General features: G+C 37.8%; 1 protein-coding gene across 3 annotated transcripts in view; it reads right to left on the minus strand.

The window, feature by feature from the left end:
* The window catches only part of SPIRE1 (spire type actin nucleation factor 1), a 169427-nt gene that overhangs the window by 132354 nt on the left and 11777 nt on the right, over window positions 1-25296 (minus strand). For all 3 annotated transcript variants that reach the window (XM_038391720.2, XM_038391717.2, XM_038391719.2), the window contains exon 2: window positions 14150-14184. In XM_038391720.2, coding sequence (XP_038247648.1) covers window positions 14150-14184 — 35 coding nt within the window. The remainder of the gene's footprint in view (window positions 1-14149; window positions 14185-25296) is intronic.

The following is a 25296-nucleotide window of genomic DNA, read 5'->3' on the forward strand; positions in this document are numbered from 1 at the left end:
GTTAACAAGAATATCAGCGGAACAGTGGGGGGTGGGGTGGGGGGAGAAATACCATGGGGAAATAGTTTTACTTTGTGTAATGACTCATCCATTCCCAGTCTCTATTCAAGCCTAAGTTAATTGTATCCAGTCTGCAAATTAATTCCAATTCAGCAGTCTCTCGTTGGAGTCTGTTTTTGAAGCTTTTTTGTTGAAGTATAGCCACTCTTAGGTCTGTGATCGAGTGACCAGAGAGATTGAAGTGTTCTCCAACTGGTTTTTGAATGTTATAATTCTTGACGTCTGATTTGTGTCCATTCATTCTTTTACGTAGAGACTGTCCAGTTTGGCCAATGTACATGGCAGAGGGGCATTGCTGGCACATGATGGCATATATCACATTGGTAGATGCGCAGGTGAACGAGCCTCTGATAGTGTGGCTGATGTGATTAGGCCCTATGATGGTATCCCCTGAATAGATATGTGGACAGAGTTGGCAACGGGCTTTGTTGCAAGGATAGGTTCATAGTAATGACTCATCCATTCCCAGTCTCTATTCAAGCCTAAGTTAATTGTATCCAGTTTGCAAATTAATTCCAATTCAGCAGTCTCTCGTTACAATTAACTTAGGCTTGAATAGAGACTGGGAATGGATGAGTCATTACACAAAGTAAAACTATTTCCCCATGGTATTTCTCCCTCCCACCCCACCCCCCACTGTTCCTCTGATATTCTTGTTAACTGCTGGAATTAGCCTACCTGCTTGTCACCATGAAAGGTTTTCCTCCTTCCCCCCCTGCTGTTGGTGATGGCTTATCTTAAGTGATCACTCTCCTTACAGTGTGTATGATAAACCCATTGTTTCATGTTCTCTGTGTGTGTGTGTATATAAATCTCTCCTCTGTTTTTTCCACCAAATGCATCCGATGAAGTGAGCTGTAGCTCACGAAAGCTTATGCTCTAATAAATTTGTTAGTCTCTAAGGTGCCACACGTACTCCTTTTCTTTTTGCGAATACAGACTAACACGGCTGCTACTCTGAAACATATGATGTACAGAAATTTTTAGTTTATGTAAGCACTGTCCAATCTCATATGTTTGGAAAGCACCCAGCACATTATATTATTCTTATTTATTTGTGGTAGAGTCTGTAATGTAAACCAGGAAAGGGAATAGATTCGACAGTTGCTAGTGGTGTCAAGTAGGCATAGGTTTTATTCAAGAACTTTCAGTTAATTTTGAAACTCGCTTAATACAATTTGTGATTGAATAAAAGCCACAAGACCTAGTTTATGTGATTTTATTTTATGTAACACTAGCTCCAGTGGTTTATAGTTTCTTATAAACTTGTGATCAGTCACAAGGCCCCATGTCTTTTGAAATAATCATTTCATTTCAAGGGAAGCATTTTTCCCCCCCAATATATTTTCACATCCCTACACACCATACTTTACTGAAAAGGCACAACATTTTTAATCATTTCCTTCCTGTATAGGAATCACAGATTACTGTTGTAAAGTTTTACAAATGTCAATAATTTTTGTTTGTTTAAGGAAGTACAGAAGTATTTGCTGCTCTTACTTCCCTACCGCTTCATTATATTACAGAAATAAAACAAAATACTTTTTATACAAAGCCTTTCATCTCAGAAAATCCCAGTATGCTTTACAAATTATACATTTAAGAATTAACTCATTCACCACTTAAATGCAACTGCCTCTGGGGTGGAACACATGACACCATTTACCAGCACACACAAAAACTACAAACATTTAAAGGCAGCAAATGAAGAATATCATATCCTACCAAAGCTGCCATAGAGATTTAGGTACTAGGGCAAACATAATTATTCAAATTAGAATTTGGCAATCCTATTTGTGTATAGGATTTACTATAAGAAGATAAATTGTTTCAGGTAGGTACTACTTTATTTTCAATTTCCATTCAAATCTTCTGTGGCACCTTATAGACTAACAGATGTATTGGAGCATAAGCTTTCGTGGGTGAATCAGTCACAAGGCCCCATGTCTTTTTGTCGGATGCTTAAGTGGGTATTCACCCATGAAAGCTTATGCTCCAATACGTCTGTTAGTCTATAAGGTACCACAAGACTCTTTGCCACTTTTACAGATCCAGACTAACAGCTACCCCCTGATAAATTCAAATATTGTAAATCTTGTGTGTTGTTAAGCCAACCATTTCTCCTACACTTCACTGTGTCAGCACCACAAAGATTGGACTTGTCACTACAAAATGCGATGTTCTTTGTTCCTACAGTTTATAAATGGGAAACGGTAAAATGTGAAAAACACTTTTTCCTTTTATATTGTATCTGGAAAACTTTTTTTAAAAGCTTGCCTTCACAGTAATTTTATAAAAATGTAATTATATTTGTCAAAAAGAAACAAAAAAGATTAAAACATAATATCAACCATCCAAATGTAAATAAACAATTCAGTTTGTATATCACAGTATACACTAAAATACAAATGCAAAAGAAATCTTTTACTAACAAACATCATTCAAGTTTCAGGAATAAGATAGGTATGCCAAAGCATTGCCCGTTTCATTTCCATTTTCTGCACAGTGTTTGGTAAAAAAAAGACTTATTTGAAGAATGAGGACCTACACAAATATGTAAGCTGTCTCTTTTTTAAAAACAAAGAACACACAAAGGGATTTACCACTGACAAGAAACAGTATAAAATCTCACAGGACATTTTATACTTCAATGTGAGACTTTGTACTTCACTCATACTTCAGAAATGCCTCTTATTTTGAAGAGATGCTGTGTGGAGTTGTAAATTTATAGTATGGTAAATGCTACTTTAAATAAAGCTATCCCAGTTCATGTTATGTTTGCGGAAAACAAATAGTTTATGATTTTAATTCTAACATATTCTTCTTTATCTGCTTTAGTCTCAACATTTTAGTATAATTTATTTCTATATCTAGGGCCAGTATTTCATTAACAAACATCCTCCCCCCTTTTTTTATTTTTCATTCTCTGTATAGTTGTATCACCACTTTCAGGGTTAAATGCAATACATTTTTTTACTATTTTAGTCGCACTCCATTTCACAAACATTTTATTTCACTGCCTTTCCAGTCTTGCAGCAATAAAAAAAAAAAAGACGTCTTTGTTTCCTTAGTCCACTCTAGTCTTCATGCCTTCTGTCCCTTATGCTTGAAAGTGTCTCTCCCTCTTCTCATACCCCAAATGACTTCACTTCCTTAAAATCCCTCCTCAATACACCCTTTCTTCTGTGAAGCCTTTCAGTTATGATCTTTCCTAGCAATGTCTAACATTTCAGTCTTGCACCCATCAACAGCTGGTTTGTGTCAGAACAAGAATTTGGGAACTTTGGGGTAGAAGTATCTCATGTGTAGGAGCAAGGCTATGCACAATGTCAGAACACAAATAATAATAAAAAAATACTTTTGTCTGTGCACTGTCATTGTGAGATCTATGACGTTCATATGAAAGTGCACAGCCACAGGGAAGAGGCCATTTACTAGTTAACTGACATGAAATTATTTCTCCTTTATAATGAAAACGCATTTGAACAGCTGCACAGCAGAAAGGATAGTCTGGGCAGGCAGCACATTCATTATATTTTGGTGCAATCACATGGAAAGAGAAAGATAAATGTTTTCTTAGCAACAATGTGATGGATTTCTTTTAAGATTGTGTTTAGAATTCAAATAAGCAAGGTTGGTTTTCTGATTAAGACACTGGACCGGGACTAAAAAAAACTAGATTAAACTCCTGGCTCTGCCACATACATCTTACATCACATTGGGAAGTCACATAATCACTCTGTGCTTCAGTTCCCCACCTGTAAAGTGGAGATAATAATATTTCCTTTTTCCCACCTTTTGTCTGTCCTGCCTGTTTAGGCTCCAATCCGTTCAAGTAATTGGGACTGTTCACAGTGTGTAAAATCAAGCACATGCATAAGTAATTGTAAGAATGGGTCTTCAATTGTAAATCCTTTGGGATAAGGGACTCTTTCTTACTGTATTATGTACAGCTTTGAGCAAAACAGAACACCAAACTCAACTAGTGCCTCTAGGTGCTGTCCATGTAAATAAAAAACTTTATTTTATTAAAATAAGACAGGCTTTCATTCACTTTCAAGCAATAGTTTTACTTCAGTAAGGCAATGAACTGCTCCTTTAATTTACAAAAAATATTTTACAACTTTTTTAATCAGCGCACACAAAATGAATCCCAAAATTTTTCTTAGGAGGTGAGCAATTTCTCCCTTTTTCTCCTATAACTGCATCCACCTAAAAAAACTTATCAGTCTTTAAGGAAGAGCACCCAATAATGATCCTGAAGCAGTGAAAAAAAATTGTATTCCAATATATTTTCCCTAGCTACAAAGCTTACTTCCACAAAACACTGCGTTGTGAATTTTTAAAGGTGGTACCAGTTTTACTTGTGTCATTTTCTGCCAATTTGTCCACTTGTCTGCATCTTAAGTATTACAGAAGCGTGAGAAAAGTGAATTCCAGAATTATGTGAAAAACATTTTACATGAAATATACAGTTCTGTATTTTAAATAAAAGCATATTGAAAAAGTTCTTAGCCAATTTGAATTGAATGACAAAAAATAATGGAATGGTGGGATACTAAGTTCCATCTTCTACAACTACTTGTATGGTGTGAGAATCAAATCCTGGCAAATAAATGTTATTAGAAACCATGCTACCATTAGCTTGTCAATTTAAAAAAAAAAAAAAAAGAAAAAAAAAAGAAAGAGAGAGAGAGTGCTTCTCTGCACTCAGTACGGGTTAATTTCCAATTCAACTCCAGACTCCATTACCATATGACACATACACTTGTAAACTACACAAGGCTTTTGTTTTCTTTTTCATAATTATAGGGTAAAAGGAGACCTCACAAGAAGCCACAAGTGGGTTCACGATGTTCATACATATGAGAATTTCCTGTTGTGTTAACTTTCTGAAAGAAGAAAGAGCAGCAGAAGAAATGTCCTTGAAAAGTCTGGAAGCTCTAGTTTCTGAAGTGAAAACAAAGTATTTCCACGAAACATACTCAAGCATGGGCAGACCTACCAAGTAGCACCTGATTTGCCATTCTACAGAATGTCCGTTCAAATGTAAACCACTGACACATGAAGTGATTGACTGCAGCGAAGGAGTTAAGACACTTCTAAACCCATGTAAATCTAAACACATTTTTCTAATGTTTGGTCCTTGAAATGTATTTTCTTAATGGCTTTAGTCTATACAACACAGAACAATAAAGAGCACAATACAATACAGAACACTAAGTGGTGTATAGTCATAATGTAAATGTTTCTCAGAAACAGATGGAGTTTTAGAAGTTTTTGAAGGACAAAAGGGAGGGATCATTGTTTACTTTAATTGAGAGTCTCTTCCAGGCATATGGGTAGTATGAAAGAAAACACTAATTTGGGTGTGTGGTCAGAGAGTACAGAGTAGAAGAACACACAGGAACACCAGAGAGAGATGAAAGCAGGGAAAATATAGGGAGAAAGAATAGTTTGAACTTAATGTGCAAAAAGGGGGAGTAAGTCGCAAGCAGACAAAAAACAAAGTGTGGGACTAATGTCTTGGCAGTGGGGATGCACAGGAAAGGTCAATTTCTGCAGATGCTAAGTAAGGATTTGGAAAACATCTGGATGCAAAGGGGGTCAAAGATAAGACCAATATTGCGAGCCCAGATATCAAGATTACTAAAATGGTGCAGAGGAAAATGAAATTGAGGTAGTTGCACAAAATCCAAGGGGAAAGAGACTAGCAGAGATGCTAGAATGGACAAAGGAGGAATATATTCAATATGGAGACACAATTGGGAACCATCAACATAGACATTGGCAATAAGTGACCCCACAGGAAAAGATGATTATCCAGAGAGAAAGTTATACAAAGATGAAAAATGGAGCCAATGAACGAATCAAAATGGATTGTGACAGAGGGTGGGAGGGGAGAACCCTTCAAAGAACCCAAAAATCAGGTGTCTTGAAATATAGAGAGGAAGAGGATGTGGAGGACAAATAAATGCCTGACTGAGTCACATTTAACTACTGTATATCTCTACTCCTTAACCAAACCTATAACTAATCTACTACGTGTAAACAGCAGAGTTGTTTTAGTTAATTATTTAACATTAACTTCCTTCTGAAGGTGAATTACTCAAGGTACTACATAATTAATGCTGGTTAATAAAAGAGAGGAATGTGACTGAGTGCATCTGTGTCCAGACTGTACCAGAAATCTCAAAATAACCTTAGCTTTATTTGTAGGATCAGCCCTGAATAAAGATATGTTTTAAAAAAATAAAACATTTTTCTTCTCAGCGGACATAATGCTGTGCACAAAGGCAATAATGACAATCCATAACAGTTCAGCATTGAATGACTTTATGTTCTTGGATCCATGTTATTATTGTAATGTAACTCTTTTGCCTCAGCGGGCCCAAAAGCAAATTCAAACTCTTTCCTCACCAAAGAACAGTAAGTATTCAGTGTTGCCAACTCACAAATTGGTGAATTTTACAATATTTGGCATTTTTCTTAACTTATCAGGTCCTGAAGTCAAGCATTTGTCAGCATCTCATATTTTATTTAAAAGAAAAAGTTCTAGCCTCCACGATGGTGAAGAAAAATTTGAAAATGTCACCTGAGCGGGTCCCAAATACTCAAAATCCAGAGCCTAAATAAAAAGAACTCTAAAAGAATTATTTTAAAAATCTAATGATTTTTAAGCCTCTCTCATGATCTATTGAGGTCTGACTCATGGTATATTAACACTTGGGTTGGCAATTCTGAGTATTTCTGAAATAGCCATCTTGATGACCTACTTCAGCTTGCTACCCTACTGTTAATGCACATCTGACACTAAAATTCCACCTAATTTTCACACTGGATGCATATGACCACAGGTAATCTTTGTGAATTTTATGACAATACCAAAAACTACCTCCACTCAGTGGAGAGGCTAGAATTTATTTAAATCAGCAGTTACCAAATTGCATTCCACAGACCACTAAGTGGTCTGTGGTTGGAAGTTGCAGGCTCTTGTTTCCGTCAGAGAGAAACAAGGTGGGCAAGAAAGATTAAAAGAATAATAGTTAATCACACTGCCTACTTGTTCACAAAGAAACTCATACTTATTTGCACTGGGAACAGCTAAAAATACATACACACTTTCATGCTATGTTCCCAAGTAAGAATTGCTGTAGTTTCCACAGGGACGTTCTGCAGTTGTGAATGGGAGGGGGAGATGTGGGAACTTTTTTTTTTTTTTTAGATGAACTGGAGGCAGGGCTCAAAGTGAGAGAAAACTGCGTGCACTGGGAGGATTTATCTAATGCTGTAATGTAGGTCAGAACTAAAGAGAAGAGCACAGGTGTTATAAAGCAAAGTAGATATGAGCACTGCAGATACAGTATACAGACAGATGAATAATTCTTTCATTTTAATGCTTCCCCTTTTGTTTTAAAGTTTAAATATCCTTATTAGTTTCATCTTTTCAATCTCTGCACAATTTTCCTTTTGGTTCAAGTGAAAATGACAACATTGGCATTTATTTATTCAACTTCAGGAAAGTGACTGGTTTTGAGCTCTCGTGGGGGAAAGTGCAAATGATCAGCTCCCTCCCAGCTCCTGTTTACTTTGAATTCTGACTGAGAGCAAAAGCCTGGTAAGTAGCAAAATACATTTGAAAATAAGGCTGACATAGTATTTTTATGTTATGTTCCTTGGTGTACAAATGCACACAAGGACAGGTTAGCCATTCTAGAGCCATTCACATGAGAGCATATGTGAGCCACAAAACCCGCTCAGTCAGAAATGAGTGAAACTAAACATGAATTAAGCATACAAAGAAAAATGGTATATTAAGCAATTTCTCTCTAAAAAGGCTTAAACCTCAACATTTATTAATATAGTCCAATAGAGTTATAAAAACTATCAAAATGGACACCAATTTCTCCCCCACAGGAGACCAGTTTAGTCAGAGGAAGTTATTCATATCCTGCAGTGGGAGAACTGCATTAATACAAGTCCAAAAGAATACCTGGAAGGAGCAAAAGCCACATGAAATTGATACACTACCATAGTCAGATACTTAATAGCTCATCAAGTGCTCCTTACTTCCCCAAACATGATGTAGTAAGGTTTTCTGTGGTTGCCGTGAGGGGTGGAGGTGCGGAGGGTTAGGTTTTTTTGTTTGTGATTTCCCATTAAGTTGCTGTTCTACCTATGGAAGAATTTGAGCAGGTCCAATACTTCCACTTGCACATTATATCACTAAATGCAAAGAGCAGTTTTGGAAGAGCCTTTGGTGCATTCATAAGTCTTAGAGGCAAGGAGCAGCTACAAGCAGAAGGACATCCTCGGACTTCAGGGAGAAGACTTTTAGCTAAATTATGCTAGCTGTCTGTTCCCGGCCCTACTTGTCATCAGAACAATGGAGGAAGATAATGGAGAATTGTATAGAGTATATAGTTTTTTTTAAAATGGGAGAGAGGAAATTTTGTTTGCAAAATGCTGGAAAAAGTAACCCTAAAGTACTACTTGTCATATCTTCATGAGGATGGAAGAGCAGGAATTTCAGAACTGCTAGTCATTCCTTAACCTTGCATTTTGAAATCCAACCCTTTAACTTTTTTTTCCTTACATGTATTACATTTCATATATTTAAAATATCAGTAAGAATATGAAAATACTGGCTTTAAACTCCCAGCATTTTTTATTCAGAATTGTCTTTTACCAGCACTAAAATACAACCGGAGCAAAATCCAAGTATGTGAAGCAACTGATCTGACTCATTTTGTTCAAACAGCATAATTTTTGTCCCTTACCATCAAGATTCTTAATTCTCCAATTGCCCTGTTCTCCGATTATTTTCTATGTTGGCTATTTTACAAAAGTACTCTTTTAGGGTGTGCCTGCGCTGCAATAAAGACCCAGTTCAGCTGACTGAAGCATGCAGGGCTTGAGCTGTAGGGCTACAATTGAAGTGTAGATGTTCAGGCTCAAATGGGAACCCAAGCTCTGAGAACCTGCAAAGCGGGGTGGGTCTCAGAACCCAGGCTCCCACCTCAGCCCGAATGTCTACATTGTTATTTTTACCCCAGAAGCCCTAGCCGGAGCCAATTCACCCGGGATCTGAGACTGAGTGCCAAGGATTTTTTTTTATTGCAGTATAGATGTAGCCTTACTCACTTCCATATATCTTCATATACAGGAGGCACTGGACCTACTTCTGTTGCTCTATATACTCAGCTGATTTTTCAGACACACCAACAGGGCCATCTGTTCCCATCAAAGACCTTACAGTTATTTATCATACCAAAAAAATTTAGATTAAACTTACTTGTACATAGCAAAACCAAATCCTAAACATGTATCAAACAAAATAATCAAACATGACATCCATTAATCTCATACTGATGTTCCAAATATGTTTTAATATGAGACAGCAGAGAAAGCCTGGGATATACCAGGGATCATCAAATTGTACACGGGCTGTCAACACCCAAGGACCAAAAAACTTAGTTTATCCTTGCAACCTAACTCTGCAATCAGATTATAGCCAAGTCAACTCAGCCATGCACTTGTTGCATTGGCACATAGCTACTAATGCTATGCATCTCAGAACAAAACAAAGTGCCATTTCAGTCACAACATTTAAACGGAAATGATACATGAAGGGCTCTGGATAAAAATAACAATTCAAAATAACTATCAATGAGACAATTCTGTAAAGGCTAAATTCATTCCTTTTATTTAACTTCCACATTTAACAGTGTGTGAAGACTGTGTACATTTACTGGCTCTTCCTGGCATCTTTGTAAGCAAAGAACTGAGCTGTGCGCTTTTGGATTCCAAAAATGCACAAATCAAAATGTCTTGCTGTTTATGTTTTTCACAAACTAAATGCCTCAAGGATCAATTTATGGGAGTCAAAAATAATGGCACTCTGACCATCTAGGAACTGAAATGCTGTCAGAAGATCCAGAGTGAAATCCTGGCCCATCTGAACCCACTGGAAGTTTTACCACCCATTTCAATGGAGGCAGGATTTCAGCCTAGAATGTGTGTTATTTCAGGCCTTGTAGACTTTATAAAACCTGAAAGATGTATACTAGCAACTGTGTCATAGAGAAGAGACTACAAATGAATTAACCTAGAACACCCCCACAGTCTTCTACCCATAAAGCTTCTGGACATATAGTAGGCTGCAGTTATCACCGGATCAACTTAGTCAGAAGCGTTATTGGTCTGCAACACAGCATTTAGGTTTATCTTAATGAAATTGTTGACAATAAAGGGTGAGGCAATATGCTTAAGGTGATAAAAGAATGTGGAATCCCATTTTACTCTGTCTGTCCCTCCTGATAAGTAGTACACACACATCCAAATTAAGAAAAAAAACCTCTGTCTGAAAGATAGACTCATTAGCACAGCAAACAAACCAAAGATTAATCCTCTTATGTTCTGTATGTGTTTGTTTCTCAACTATTTGTATATAACTGTAATGTGGTTATGAAGTAATTTGAGAGGAGTTTGGAGGTCAGGACATTGAGCGTCACAAAAGTATTGTATTAATACAAGATCAAGATGTATCCCGAAGTATTACCTAAAATACATGACCCTTAGAGGATGAAAGTAAATGTTCTCTATTGGTACAATCCCACAAGTTAAGCATGCTTGATACTTCACAGGATTGAGCCTTATATGAACTGGGACATAATTGATAGCATTACTCACATTGCCGTATGCAGAGCTGTTGTAGCCACGTCGGTCCCAGGATATTAGTAAATTTAATAAATTCTACTCTTAGTACCTTCCCAGACCGGAAGAAGAGCTCTGGGTAGCTTGAAAACTTGTCTCTGTCAGACTGTGACCAGAAAGCAAGTGTGAAAAATCGAGACGGGTGGGGGGTAAATGATGCCTATATAAGACAAAGCCTTGAATATTGGGACCGTCTCTACAAAATCAGGATATCTGGTCACCCTACTCTCTCACCAACAGAAGTTGGTACAATAAAAGATATTACCACACCCACCTTGTACGGATAAATATTTGAAATATCTAAAAAATAAAATTGCAGAACAAAAAGATCAAAACATTTCAGATTCAGAAATATCAAAATGTTTTCTTTCCAAATTTTTAATTTGTAACAACACTTTCTGACATTCCTAAATTGAAATGTTTTGCCTGAGACACAGGATACTCAACCAAAAAGACAGAGAAATTGCATTCTGGGAGATCTGGGTTGCCCATGGAGCAGGGTCCATAGGGAAGAATGGGGGCATCGTGGAACAAAGAACCACAACTTTCATGAAACACCATGGTAGCTCAGACAGATGGAGAGATTAACATTGACCAGACCAGAAACAAGCATTTAATTACAGGCTGACCCAATGCAACGCATTTCAATTAGATTTTCCCAATAGAAATTTCAATTAAAAAAAAAAATCTCATTTTCCAATGGGAAAACATTTCTTCTGAAATGTTTGACCAGTCCTACTTATTAAAAACAAATATCATATATGTAGTTGCCAAAACAGGAATTAAAATATAAACAGAATGGAAATTTAACATAAAAACTTAAATTTGGGAATATTAATAGCACGTAATCCAAGTCATTAATTCTGAGTTTCTATATAATCCTATACTCATCCTCAAAAGGGGATGCTGAGATTTATCACAACTGTCTGGGCAGACTCTGAAAAAGGAAACTAAAAATAAAGGACTGAGACCACTACATTTTCTGTGGCTGTAGAAAATCTTCCCAATAGGAACCAAATGTAAACCTAAGTAGGGCTGTCTTTTAGAGCACAGAAACAGACTGAAATAGGAGGTCTGGTGTAGAGAATATGTAAGGCCCTATTTTTAAATGTATTTGAAGGCTTCACAGAGAGTTTAGCACCAAAGCACCACAGAGACCTGTTTGCCATAGGTTAAAGAAGGCTATGACGAAGCATGAAGGGCAGCAATCACTACAGACGGATGACAGTGGTAGGATACAGCCATACTTAAAAAATGTAATTTAGCAGTTAACACCACAAACTGCAACTCAGTTTAATGTTTGGATTTAGGGGGAAAGGAATTGCCATACTGGATCAGACCCACGGTCCATCTAGTCTAGCATTTTACTTTTTACCATTTATATGCTCTAATTTTGTTTCCTTGCTTATAAAACTACTTAAACATTGTAGTACTATTTTCTATCAATCATTTCCATATATGTTATTGATTAGAAAACCTATAATACCGTAATTAAAACTTAGGCATTGCCTCTACATGTAGGCAAAGTTTTTAGGTACTGACAGTAAAGCCCGCATGCTCAATAGACAGAGGTGCAAGTTTAAAGGAAAATTCAAATGGGAATCAGAGCAGACAGGCCCGAGTGATACCCCGTTGATCTAACCTCCCCCCAAAATTTTAATAAAATTTGGAGAAAAATCATCACCACCATCAACACAGAAACAAGTGAGTGGCAGGTGACAGAAGCAGAGGGGTAAACTCAAACATAGGCAAAACTTTGCAGACTTTGGAGTTCAGTGCAATTCAGATTTTCCCATAACAAACTTATGGGATGAGGACCAGACTGCTCCGTAACTTCCAAAAGCAGTTGGCTATGGACCCTAAAAACCATGCACCAGCTAAGAATTGCTGTAGGGGAGCAGCACTCCACCCCATTCACAGCCACCTCTCCCCACCTCCATCATGCCCTAATACTAGGAGGAGGAGTGGAGTTTGGCATAGGAGAGTTCTGCTGTCTTTATGTCAGTTGAGAATTTCCCTCTGTCAGAGGAAATCCCAACTGGCCACCTATAGCCACATTACATGTGTACAGGAACGAGAGCTAAGAATCTGCTCCATAGTATTTATGTACTCAAAAGATTATGGTAAATTTAAAAGGAAATGTAATGAATGTATACAAAGTATCATCTGCGTTGATATGTGGTAAGAGAGTTTGGTACTTTAGTATATTTTAATATAATTGAGAATATTTACATCTATTTTGATCATGTACTGAATATTTTTTTAAAGCAACCTTTAAACACATTTTATTTATTTTGTTTGTTTGACACTGATCACAGATATCAATTGAATATATGCTAAGCAAATACTTAGAAAACTATAATTTGCTTTTACTCAACATGGTGTTTACTTAGTAGAGAGAAACGCTCTGCATGGTTTAACAATATTAATCATCTTCATATCCAGCTTTAAGTGTGGTAAAAAGGATTATGTATTATTTCATGAAAGGCAGCAGACGAACACTAGTTTGTATATTGCTAATCTCCTAAACATGCCTTTATAATGAAAACTCATAACCCTTGTTGACATTCATCTGAAAGAACAAGTGGTTCTACAATCTATCTCATCAGTCACAAGTCAGCAAAATGATTACACACAAATCCACTGATACATTGATCAAAATAACTTTTTTCAACTTATATGGGTCATGAGGACACTAAAATATCTGTTTATTTACCAGCACTATCAGTAATACCAGTGCAGCCCTTGCCAGGTTCCTAATATAGCACAGCCATCAGACAGCACAGAATATGATATTTTCAAGACCAGACTAATTAGTGCTTATTTTTTGCTAAGTTTTTCTTTGCTTCTGGCTCTGTAAAGGGAAATTTTAAAAACAACATTACAAATCATGAGGACTTTGCTCACACAAATATGATGATCTTGCAGTAGTCTGATTATTTTGCTCCCAACTCTTGACTGAGTGTAAAGAATCATCAGGGATCTTGAATTGCTTCAGATCATGCAGTAAGTATACAAATCATTATCACCTTTGAGCCAGCTAAAGTAAGTAAATGTATTAGGAAATGGTTTCTTATGAATGAAGCTATACAAAATAAGATAATGTTTGCATTATGCAACACATAAATTAGCTGTAAATTGAACCAATTTATGTTGCCTTGCATAATCTTCCCCACTTTCTTTCGTCCCTTTATGAACGTAGGACAGAATATCCCTCCTATGTAGCTATTAACACAATTTGTATTTTATGGAAAGACCTGGTAATGATAAATGTAGGCTAAAAACATATAGCAGTTTCACTTATGAGAAATTTGTAGCAAGACGCGTGCTGAACTAAGAAACACCAACAGGAAATTTGAGATATTTCTCTTACCTCTGTTTCTGTACAGTGTGAACGTCCTGATTTATCTGCAGGAAAAAATGAGAAGTTATTTTCAGATGGTTTAAAGTAAAAGATAACCAGCTCAAAACTAAACTCTTATTTAAGTGCCTTAATACCACACTGACAGGAGACCTTGCTATATCCAGTACAGATCCATTTGAACTGCTTAAAAAGTGCATTTGTAGTCTGCTGATTGAAGTCCATTTCAATCAAGGAAAAAATTTAAAAATGATCAGCAGTTGATGTGGTATGTAAAAAGTTATGGCGCTGTTTTCAGTAACTTAATTAACCACTTCTCTGGCTTCCATCATGGTAAGGTGGGAGTGCCTATTCTTGTTCCACTGAAATGTGTGATCAATAAAAGCAATATACCCATTTATGCATCACATATATTTAATAACAAAAACAATTTGCTTATTTTAAGCCTTCTTCACAGTGCCTATTTTTATAAACATGAAGCTTCAATGCACTTGACATTATCATTACATGTATGCAACTTAATTGTGTCAGCTTAAACTAGTAGCAGCAGCATACAGCTATAGACAGATAAGAAAAAAAAATCTATTTCCTCATGCTTTAAGCCATATATCTAAACCCCAAATGCGTTCATAAGAAAACACCAATCATTTTATTCATATCATTACTTGGAGGTAATAAATATCAATACAAGCATGATACACAAGTTCAAGCATAGAGAGGTAATAAAGTATATATGGTTGTTCTTCAGAACATCCTTGTAAGCCTCTCTCATCAAGTTCTCCAACATTTTAGTAATCTAATGCTATTTTTTATTTTGCCTGATTTGTGATAACTTAAATAATGATCAATAAATCCAAAATTCCAGCCCTGCCTTTTTTTTTTTTGGGCAGAATGTGGCACCCACACAACCAAATGGTAATTCATGACCCTGAAGTTCAGCAAAATTAGAAGAATTAGATATAACCCTTTCCAACTTTCTCTACTTCCTTTATTCAGACAGCCAGAAACACTAACTAGGACTCCTTCTATGATCATACTGTATATTGAAAACACACATTACTGATTATGTCATATTAATGCCACAAAGCATGCTTGGGGACTCTATAACTGGTTGTAGTTAAGAACACTCTCTCTTTCTATGAAGATGAAACAAAGCATGTTAATATTTGTCATTATTCCTCCCTTCTCCCCCTTAACAACTAGATTCAAGAAGGAAAATGGAAATGGAGAAAAAAAACCACTCGATTTCTGTTTGTTTTCTTTTAAGATTAATATTGTTAGTCAAGCTCAGCAAGTTACCCTTCATAGATGCATGACAGCAACAGAATCCATCCATATGATAGGAGGGGAAAGCAGCTCTTAAGAATCTTTCTTTAAGGACATGTCATTTGGATTCAGGCCCAGGATCTTTGGTGGCTTTCCTCCAACTTCAAGCAGCATGGACTCAATTGATCTTAAGAAACCCAGATGAATTAAACTCTTAACACATGATGGACTATGGTACAGGAAATTCACTACATGTGCTCCTTTTTGCTGTAGTAAACATGCTCAAATAGAACCACAAATCATGAAGAGAAGAAGTTGCCAGCTTCTGCAGAACGTCTCACAGCAGGAAGAAACCTCTACAAGGTCCCCATCACAGAGTTTTCCTTAATTTGTTCCACTGGGGAGGGAGATGATGGGATTTGCTTCTCTGCACAACGAACAGGGATTCCACTTCCAGAATCACTGATTTCAGGGGATCTGCAGAAGGTCAGGGTCACTCAGGCAGAGAGGCATTGTGCCTCCACACTAACTCTGTAGCCCCCTGGCATTTCCTAACTTCTGAATGTTTGACTTTGCAACCTTAATAATTTTATTTTAACCTAGGAATGTACACCTACAAAACTAAGTTTTTAAAAAGCAAAGTGAAAAAAAAACCAAATTCCAGAATGTGGGGTCACGTTGACACCCACATGGTTCATCAGCATGGCAGGAACCTTTAGATCTACCACACAGACCTCTGCCGCTTAAGCTAACGCAATAACTGATGATAGTAGTAGGTAGTTATCCTTAGTGTGAAGCAGTACTAGAGGGAAATGGGACACTATGTCTATGGGTTTACAGATATTTGGAACAGGGGAATGGTGAGACTCAGGGATCTTTGGTTCCATTCCAGGCTCTAGACAGGAGTGTGTTCTAGTGAATACTGACTCTTCTGCCCATTCCTCTCAAGTGTGAGCCCTTCTGCCCCATTTGCTAGCACTGTTGTTCAGTCTTTAGGGACTCTGCCATTTAGTTCACCAGCATTCCCCATAGAAAGTCGATGAGAAATGCTGAAAACGTATTGGCAAAGTTGCAAGGACCAGAGCTGCATAGAAGAGTAGGAGTATTATTTAGCGTATTGCCTGCCAAGATGGGAGAAAGAACATGAAGCTCAGCCAACTAATTAGCATCATATCATCACATAGACGAGATCAAGCTGACTTGATGTGTGAAATTTAAATGGCATACAAAACTGCCTGGGTACTAAGAAGATTCAACACACATTCAGATAAAATCTATTTTTATTACTGAGCTAGTCACTTTTCATATTGAATGGGTTTGTTAAACATACCCTTAACGGGTATGAGAGAGCTAGCTTGCAAAAATGAAAGTCATTCACCTTCACCTTGAACTGTCAACATAAACTGAATGCTTTGCACTGTTTTCCTATATTAGCAGGCAAAACTCAAAAGTGTCTTTTAAAGACTACTTTTAAATTTTTTAAGACATTATGACTCCAATTGAATCACAGAGGACCTATATATGTATATACACACACAGACACATTTTTGATGTTCATGTAAGATGTACATGACTGTTACATTTAATAAATAGGGCAGAGTCACTAAAAATTTTAAATAAAATGTAAGTATTTTCTTAAACAGCTGAGTTTATTGATAATGCTGTTCCAAAAACATTATGAGGTATTTCTCCAAAGCCCAATTAATAAATATCTCCAACAAATGTTCACCCCAAACGTTAGGCTACATGTTTTACAAAAAGTAATTTTTGAAGTGTATAAGCATGCAATAATGCACAGAAATCCACCAGAACTTCCAGTCACCAAAAAACTGTGCACAAGTTGAAATGACTCTCCAATGCTCCAACACATCTGCTCTCTAAAATTACTTAGTAGACAGTTTCAACTACTTGAGCACAAAAGACACATTCACGATTACATTTTAAAGCAATGTTCAGGTCCTAAGGGGACAAACTTGATATGTACAGTCCTAGCCAAAACTTTAATTACAGTTCAGGTGCATCAACAGAAGCCCAAAGGTGTAGAGACTGTAAAAATGAAAGTTTCTCTAGTTCATCTCAGATATACAGTCTCAAGATACACCTTCATTTATCTTCGATATATCCTACATGCTTCCCGCTCAAAAGGAAACATGTGAATTTAAGAAGATTTCCTTACTTCAAATATGCTGCCACCACTACTTAGATTTATCATCACTTTTCAAGGCAGAATAGAGTTCCTTCAATTTCTCTATGGTCTGTTTTTAAGGTAACTAAACTGGAGGATAGATCAAGTTAGGTTATTTATTCCCTTTATTTGCAAATGCTCCAACTGGGCAACAAAACAAAAGGCATATTTCATAGAATCATAGTACTGGAAGGGATCTCAAGAGGTCATCTAGTCCAGGCCCCTTCACTCCTAGCAGGACTAAGTATTATCCAGACCATCCCTTACAGGTATTTGTCTAACCTGTTCTTAAAAATCTCCAATGATGGAGATTCCACAACCTTCTCAGGCAATTAATTCCAGTGCTTAACACCCTGACAGTTAAGAAGTTTTTTCTAATGTCCAACCTAACCTGCCCTTGGTGCAATTTAAGCCCATTTGTACCAGTACTTTGTTTTACCACCTCATATGCAATTACTGCCACATGTACTTTATAATTAAGAACAGACACCAACATGTTTCTGTAAAGCTGCATAACATTTCAGATCTAACTACAATTATGTATAGGATCACAGAAATTGCCATAGTGGATAGACTTGTCCCCAAATAATTTCTGTTACCCTTCTCCGAGTCCCCTCTGTTTCTGCAATATTTCTTTGACTATATCGCCTCTCTCTTTGCATCTTTTTACTGACTCCCCATTCTCTATCACATAAAACACAAGCTACTTGTCTTCACTTTCCAAGCCATTAATGATCTATCCTCACTCTATCTATCATCTCTAATTCACTATTGAGAGGTCAATTCCCACCGCCAATCAGCCCATGATGCCAGCCTCCATCACACATTTGTTACATGTTCAAACAAGCACCTTCATGTTTTCTCCCATGCCGCTCCTCGTGCTGGGTTAAAAGAAGTTGTATGAATCATATCCATATCTGTGGGAATTGCTGAGCACCCTCAACTCCCAAACGAAGATCAGTATTACACAGAACTGAGTCTTATATTCTTCCACCACAAACTCCCATTTGTAACAAACCTCCACCCCACCCCACCACACCCACAAAAACGTCACTTCCCCTTCAACGGGGAAGGAACAATAATTGCTGCCATGACAACAATAAGGCAATGCTCTGTTTCTTTACCACAAAGAAAATCTAAAGACTTGTTTTATCATTACTACAAAACAAACTAATTTCATATTTGTTATAGAATATAATTTAATTTAACATGTTGCTATGAAGATACGCAGATTGAATCTGAAGCTTTTATTTTCATATTTGTGAGGAACGTATCAGCACAGACGAGAACTGAATTTTATGCTTACAAAAATTATAAACAGTGGACACGAGTGGTACAGTACTTTAGCACATTTACATTTCACTGTGTACCACACAACATCAGATAACAGTTTATGTTTCAGCTGACTATGCTCAGGAGATGCTGAGTACAACTAATTAGGATCATATCTTGCATGTGTAGCAATCATCATACCCCATATAATCGGTACAAATTTAAACTGATCAAGTGACTAACAAAAATAAATTGCTTACTGGAGGTGTTTATTAGGAAGGCGGAGCCAATCTGTATTCAATTCTCTTTGGGATATTCTCTGATGGGCTAAAGACAGATGACTATCCATAAGGGTGATCTCTCACACAGATTTCACTGTATGAGGATACAGTGCTAGCTTGCTCCAAAATCCAGATGAAAATATCTATTTTTCAAACCTGCATGAAACTAAAAAATTCCCTCAAGTGTCACCTAATGCTCATGACTATAAATGACAAGACACAAGAGAGAAGTGGACAAATCTTTTATAACAGAATTATCTACTCTACCTACTCCCAGCTGCCAAATTGCCACCCACATATTGTCTTCCCTTTCTGATTCAGAGACATGAATAAACTAAAATCAGATTAATAAAGACTTGAAAAAGAAAAGGAAATATATATTTTAATCACAGAATAAAAAGTAACTGGACACCACAGACCCAAACTATAGTGTTCAAAAGTATATTCATCATTTTAAAAATTAAAAGGGAGGGGATATCATGACTGTTTAGAAGCACTTGCTATTAATGTTGCTTTTAATAAAACAGACATACTTTAACCAAGAGACTTGTAGAACTGTTACTGTTGGGGAGCAAGGGGAAATATGATTGTGCTCTTCCGCGTTTCATTTACTCATGTATTAACCAACAGAACAGCTTTCGCTATTCCTGAAAGTGAAAAGGAACTGAATACGAGTTATATTTTGTTTGGCCAGAATTGCAGAATATGGACTACAGTAGTGTGTCAAGACACCTACAACACTGACAAAGACATAATTTACAGTCAGTCTAGTTCATGTGATCATTCCTCATTTCCATTCCCGCCTCCCAAGTATGTTTGCAGCGTTCACATTGGAACCCATACAGGATATCTAACAACTACACCCCATAGTCAATGTGGACCATAACCTGAAAGAATTTTTTCCCAAACAATCCCCCAACCTCATCATCAGAAGCGCTCAACAGACCAGGACCCACCAACTCAAAGCGGCAACAGACCCTGCCATGACAACAGATTCAATACCTGAAGACATACCTCCACCGCTACAATGATCAGTACCCTCCCTCCACAGCACACCTTTCAAGATCCATGGGTACTACACATACCTATTACAACATGTGGTGTACCTCATCCAGCGCCCTAAATTCCCCAACAACAACTATGAGGGTGAAATCATGCTTGCAAATGAACTCGCACAGAAAAATGATAAAAGACAAAAACACTATCACCCGTAGGCAAACACTTTTCACAAAACAATCACTCCATATCTGACCTCTCAGCCCTCATCCTCAGAGGAAACATGCACTACACCTTCAAAAGGCGAGCCTGGGATCTTAAATTCATAACTTTGCTAGACACTAAAAATCATGGGTTTAGGCCCGGTCTACACTAGAAAATTTGATCAATTTAACTACGTCAGTCAGGAGCGTCAAAAATCCACATGCCTGAGTGGTATTGTTAAGATGACCTAAATCCCTGTACACACAGCACTAAGGTCAATGGAAGAATTCTTCTGTCGACCTAGTTACCACCTCTCAGGCAGGTGGATTGCCCCTACACCAACAGGAAAACCCCTCCCATCGGTCTGAAGGGGTAAAACAAATAATCAATTTCATATTTGATCTCTTTAAGTGACACACCTAACACAAGATAGAAGTTGGTCCAATAAAAGATATTATCTTGCCCACCTTGTCTCTCTAATATCCTGGGATTGACATGGATGCAACTACACTACATACACCTAATATAATGCCTTTTTAAAATGAGTCCAATTTATCAGTAGTCCATACTTGCTTACAGAACAATTTCTAGGCCACTCCAGGGGCTAACAGTTCACGTTTCAAAAAGTTCCTCAGTAATTAATATCTGATGTGATTTTAGAAAAACTCTAACACACACAAAATAATTACTGCAAGTGAGGCAACTCTATGTCTAGCAACACATTTGAAACTCATTTTGGGGGCAACCTTCAATTGCTACTTAAGTACTATCCCTGCTTTCTTACAGTGTAAAATAAGTGTACATCTAGAGTAGATAATCATATTCAGAAAGGATGAGCGTGGGGAAAAAAAGTATTCTGCAATCAATAAGGTGGAACCAGCAGAGCATATAGCATGATGTGCAATGAACTGCCTAACATGCAAGTCTGTGATTAACAGGTCAGAGTAACTCAGTAACATTCTAGTGGAGAGATTAAGGTAAAAGTCAAGAAAAATCTACCTTCAGTGTTTCTCAGGTACCACTCAAGTTTGTTTGTTTTTTTTAAAAATAAGACACTCCAGTGATATTAAGTGCTGGCTGAAGATGACCTCCGATTAACTAAATACAAAGGGAAAAGTGTATATTTAGTCTAACTGATTAACAATTTCTCATTAATTTTTGCCCTCATTCTCCATGGCCACCATCTCCCATTACCACCAATAGGGCTCAAGCCCAGTTTGTCCTCACTGAAGTTGGCTGCCGTTTCCTTCCCATTCCGCATGTGGGAGTGAGGCTGTCCTATAGTAAAGATGGGAAACAATTCCCAATGTTTCTAGAATGGCTGAAGCCAGGCTGCCCTCGGGCAAGATGGCCACACCAGGTAGTCTGAATGTGCAGCGGCGAGAGAAAGGGAAGAGGTGTGCTGAGGAATTTGGTAGTCAGGGAACACACTCAGTATTATTAACCCCAAGTGTTTAGAAACCATGAGTCAGGCCCCAAAATATAGTGAGATTTTAGAAATATACTTGGTTTGCCTTTGATTTTTGAGCCTTTAGGGTGCACATTGGTCACATTTTCAAGCTTCTCTCTGAAACGTTAAGGACAGGGAATTTCTTTTTTTAAATTGAAGTTGAGATTGTATGTAATCACTTGATTCCAAGAACTGGAGCATTAAGAACACCAAATATTGCGAGACTTTTGATAAAACTGTGAGAGCTGGTAATACCAAGACTTGAGAATGTTGCAGGGAAATGTGGAGAGGTAGGAAAAGAGACTACAGGTGCTAGGCAATATTGGGAAGTGCAGGAACAAGGAGAGGACAGGATAAAAATGAAATGAGGCAACAGACAAATATGGAGGGAGCAAGAGGGAGTCTAGGATGTGGCAGCAGACGTAGGGCCAGAAGGTAAAATAAAAGGGGATAAGGAATGTGAAATCTGAGAGGAGACATTTATTGGGAGAGAAATCCTAATTCCACTGAAGTCAATGGGAGTTCTGCCATTGTCTTCAATGGAGCCAGGATTTCACCAAGGTATTTACCACCATCCGAATTTGATAATCCTGCAGCATATAATTGTATTTATCTTCCATGTCAATTCATTACTTTTTTCTAGTCTCACAGTCTTTTTCTCCTCTTATGCCTCTATTTTAAAAGTTTATCATCTTATTAATGCAATTTTTTGTTTGCTCTCTACCTTGGCTTTAGTTTTTGCATACTCTTAGTTGCACTGGATATCTGTCTAGCTTCTGTTCCTTTGAAAATGTGTTGTGATAATATTCAACATATCACTCTCAATTATATTTTAATTATCTATATTTGCCAATAAGACTAACCTGAGACTGTATTTGAAGTTGTACATTATTTATTAAGCATTATAAAAATATTTTTATAAGCATTTCTAAGGCACCAATTGCCCTGCGGTAACTCATGAATTCATCTAAAAGTAAAAGAGGAATGTCCCCCATCCCAATTCTTGTACCACAAAATAAAAGAAAGCCTTCTTGTGCTATGTTCCCAAACTTGTAGGATTAATCCTTCATAATTTATGTCCAGGGTGTTAGATATCTTCCATTCCCCTCATCATGTCACGTCTCCATTACTGCAACATCCTTTTCTCTGGCTTTGACAAATGCCATCTTGCTCCCCTTATATTCATTCATAATGCTACTGCAAAGATCATGTTCCTTGCACCTCATTTTGACCATGTCACCCCTCTCTTTGCATCTCTCCACTGACTGGCTCCCCTTTTCTATTACCTCAAATATAAGCTACCCGTCTTCATTTTCAAGACCCTTCACAATCAATCCTCACTCTAGCTATCATCTCTCATTCACAACGAGATGCCACCTCCCCCTCCAGCTGGCCCACAATGCAAGCCACCACCACCCATTTATTAAGTTTTCAAACAAGCCCCTTCATGCTTTCCTCACAGGATTCTCCTCACACTTGGGAGGAGCTCCCCGAAAACCTCCACAGAAAGCCCTCCTTATCCTCCTTTAATACTCAACATTTCTGTGATGCCTTCAACAGACTTGACTGCTGGTTAGGCTGCTGACTACCCTGCTACCAATATGGTCTCTAGTTTCCTGGTACTTCCCCATCTGTCTGTAACCATCTGGAGTCTCTTGTTCATACTTTGATTGTGAGCTTTTGGAGCAGGGACTTAGATATCTGCTCAGGACTAATTTTTAAACCCAACCGAGACTTGAACCAGACCCAAGCCCATCCAACCCAAGAAGGTTGAGGTGTTTTCCTACCCAACCCTTCCCTCAGAACCTGAGTCAGCACTGCCACTACCTTCTGCCCTTGGGGGTCAGTGCCGCAGTGGCTGCGTCCTCGGCTCCAGCTGCAGCCCCCTGAAGGGCCAAGCTGACCCCACGGGCAGGAGGAGGAGAGCCAATCCAAGTATGAGAAAGTCAGATTGTTTTCCAATTCAAACCCATACTCGTAGTCAGGTCCCGCCGGTTTCGGATTGAGCAATAGGACTCTACAGGAACAATATTGTTCTTTTTTAATATCTTGCTTAGCACAATGGAGTCCTGATCCAGGACTAGAGCTCTTAAGTGCCACATAATTCAAGTAATATATAATAATTATTCCATAAGAACATAAGAATGGCTATGCTGGGTCAGACCAACGGTCCATCTAGCCCAGTATCCTGTCTTCCGACAGTGACCAATGCCAGGTGCCACAGAGGGAATGAACAGAACAGGTAATCACCAAGTGATCCATCCCATGTCGTCCATTCCCAGCTTCTGGCAAACAAAGGCTAGGGACACCAATTTGGCTTTTCTTGTCTCAGAAATTTTCATCTCATCATTGTTCCCTTTGATATGGCATTCTATAGCAAACTCCTATTAACTTAGCCTTTTTATTATCTTTAAGTCATGATGAACCTATAATGTCTGTATCCTACAATTCTGCCAATATTTCCTAGAGCAGCAGGTTACTTCCTTTATATTTAAGGCTATTCCTTGCTTTTATATTTTCCTTTGATCTTGCCTAAAACCTCAATTGTGCATTTCTTATTCCACATTCCCTCATTGATTTATCAGCCCACCACATTTTGGTTATATTCCCTTCTGTGTGTACTTCAATGTACTACATTTTTGTCAGGCTTCTTGCATAAGTAATGTGTAGATACATTACGAGGTGTCTTTTGGCAATATGCTTCTTCCTTACCATGAAGTTTTTTTGTCCTTTGCTTATTTGTCATCTCCCTCTCCAGTCTTATCTACACTAGAGTTTTTAGCCATCAATGTAGGGGCACTGGTGTGAATTCTCAGTGCACAGGGTACATCCATGTAAACCATGATTAGAATTAATGGGGTTTACTGGTAGAGCTACACTAATGGCAAAAGCCAGTGTAATAAGGCCTCAGGTTCATGGTACCTCTTTCACAGCTTAACACAAGAAGTGGACAGGAAGAAATATTAACTGTTTTTCTCTTCCCTTCTAGTGACTAGTGTCTGTTCCACTTCCAGCCTACCCCATTAGTTGATTTAAAATTATGCCTGCCATTCTTATCTGTCCACTCTGTCAATGTACTGAGGACTACAAGTAACTATGAGGCTTTAGGATACCAAACTTTACCATCATTAAATAGCAGTATGTTACATTTCTGGATATGTTAAAATAAAAACTCAAAGTCAGAGATAATTAAACATTAATTGAAGCTTATAAGGAGTACTTTCAAATATTAAAAGCAACAAATTTTGAACAGGGAATTCATGGCTATTCTGATGCATTTGTCACAGTTCAGAGCAACTGTGCCTCTACTCCCCCTCTATGGTTCCACAAGGGCACCCCATCTTGGCTTCCAGCTTTCCAGCCATAACTTGTCTTGGATGGACACCAGCATCTCTCCCTCTTCTGACCAGGATATTTCCAGGCTGACCAGTTCCTTGCCTTCTCTGGGTTATTTCCAGCAAAAGACAGTCTTCCTAAGCAAGCATGCTTCGCTTCTCTCCTCAGA

Source organism: Dermochelys coriacea, chromosome 2 (genome assembly GCF_009764565.3).
Source record: "Dermochelys coriacea isolate rDerCor1 chromosome 2, rDerCor1.pri.v4, whole genome shotgun sequence".
In the NCBI taxonomy this organism is placed as follows: domain Eukaryota; kingdom Metazoa; phylum Chordata; order Testudines; family Dermochelyidae; genus Dermochelys; species Dermochelys coriacea.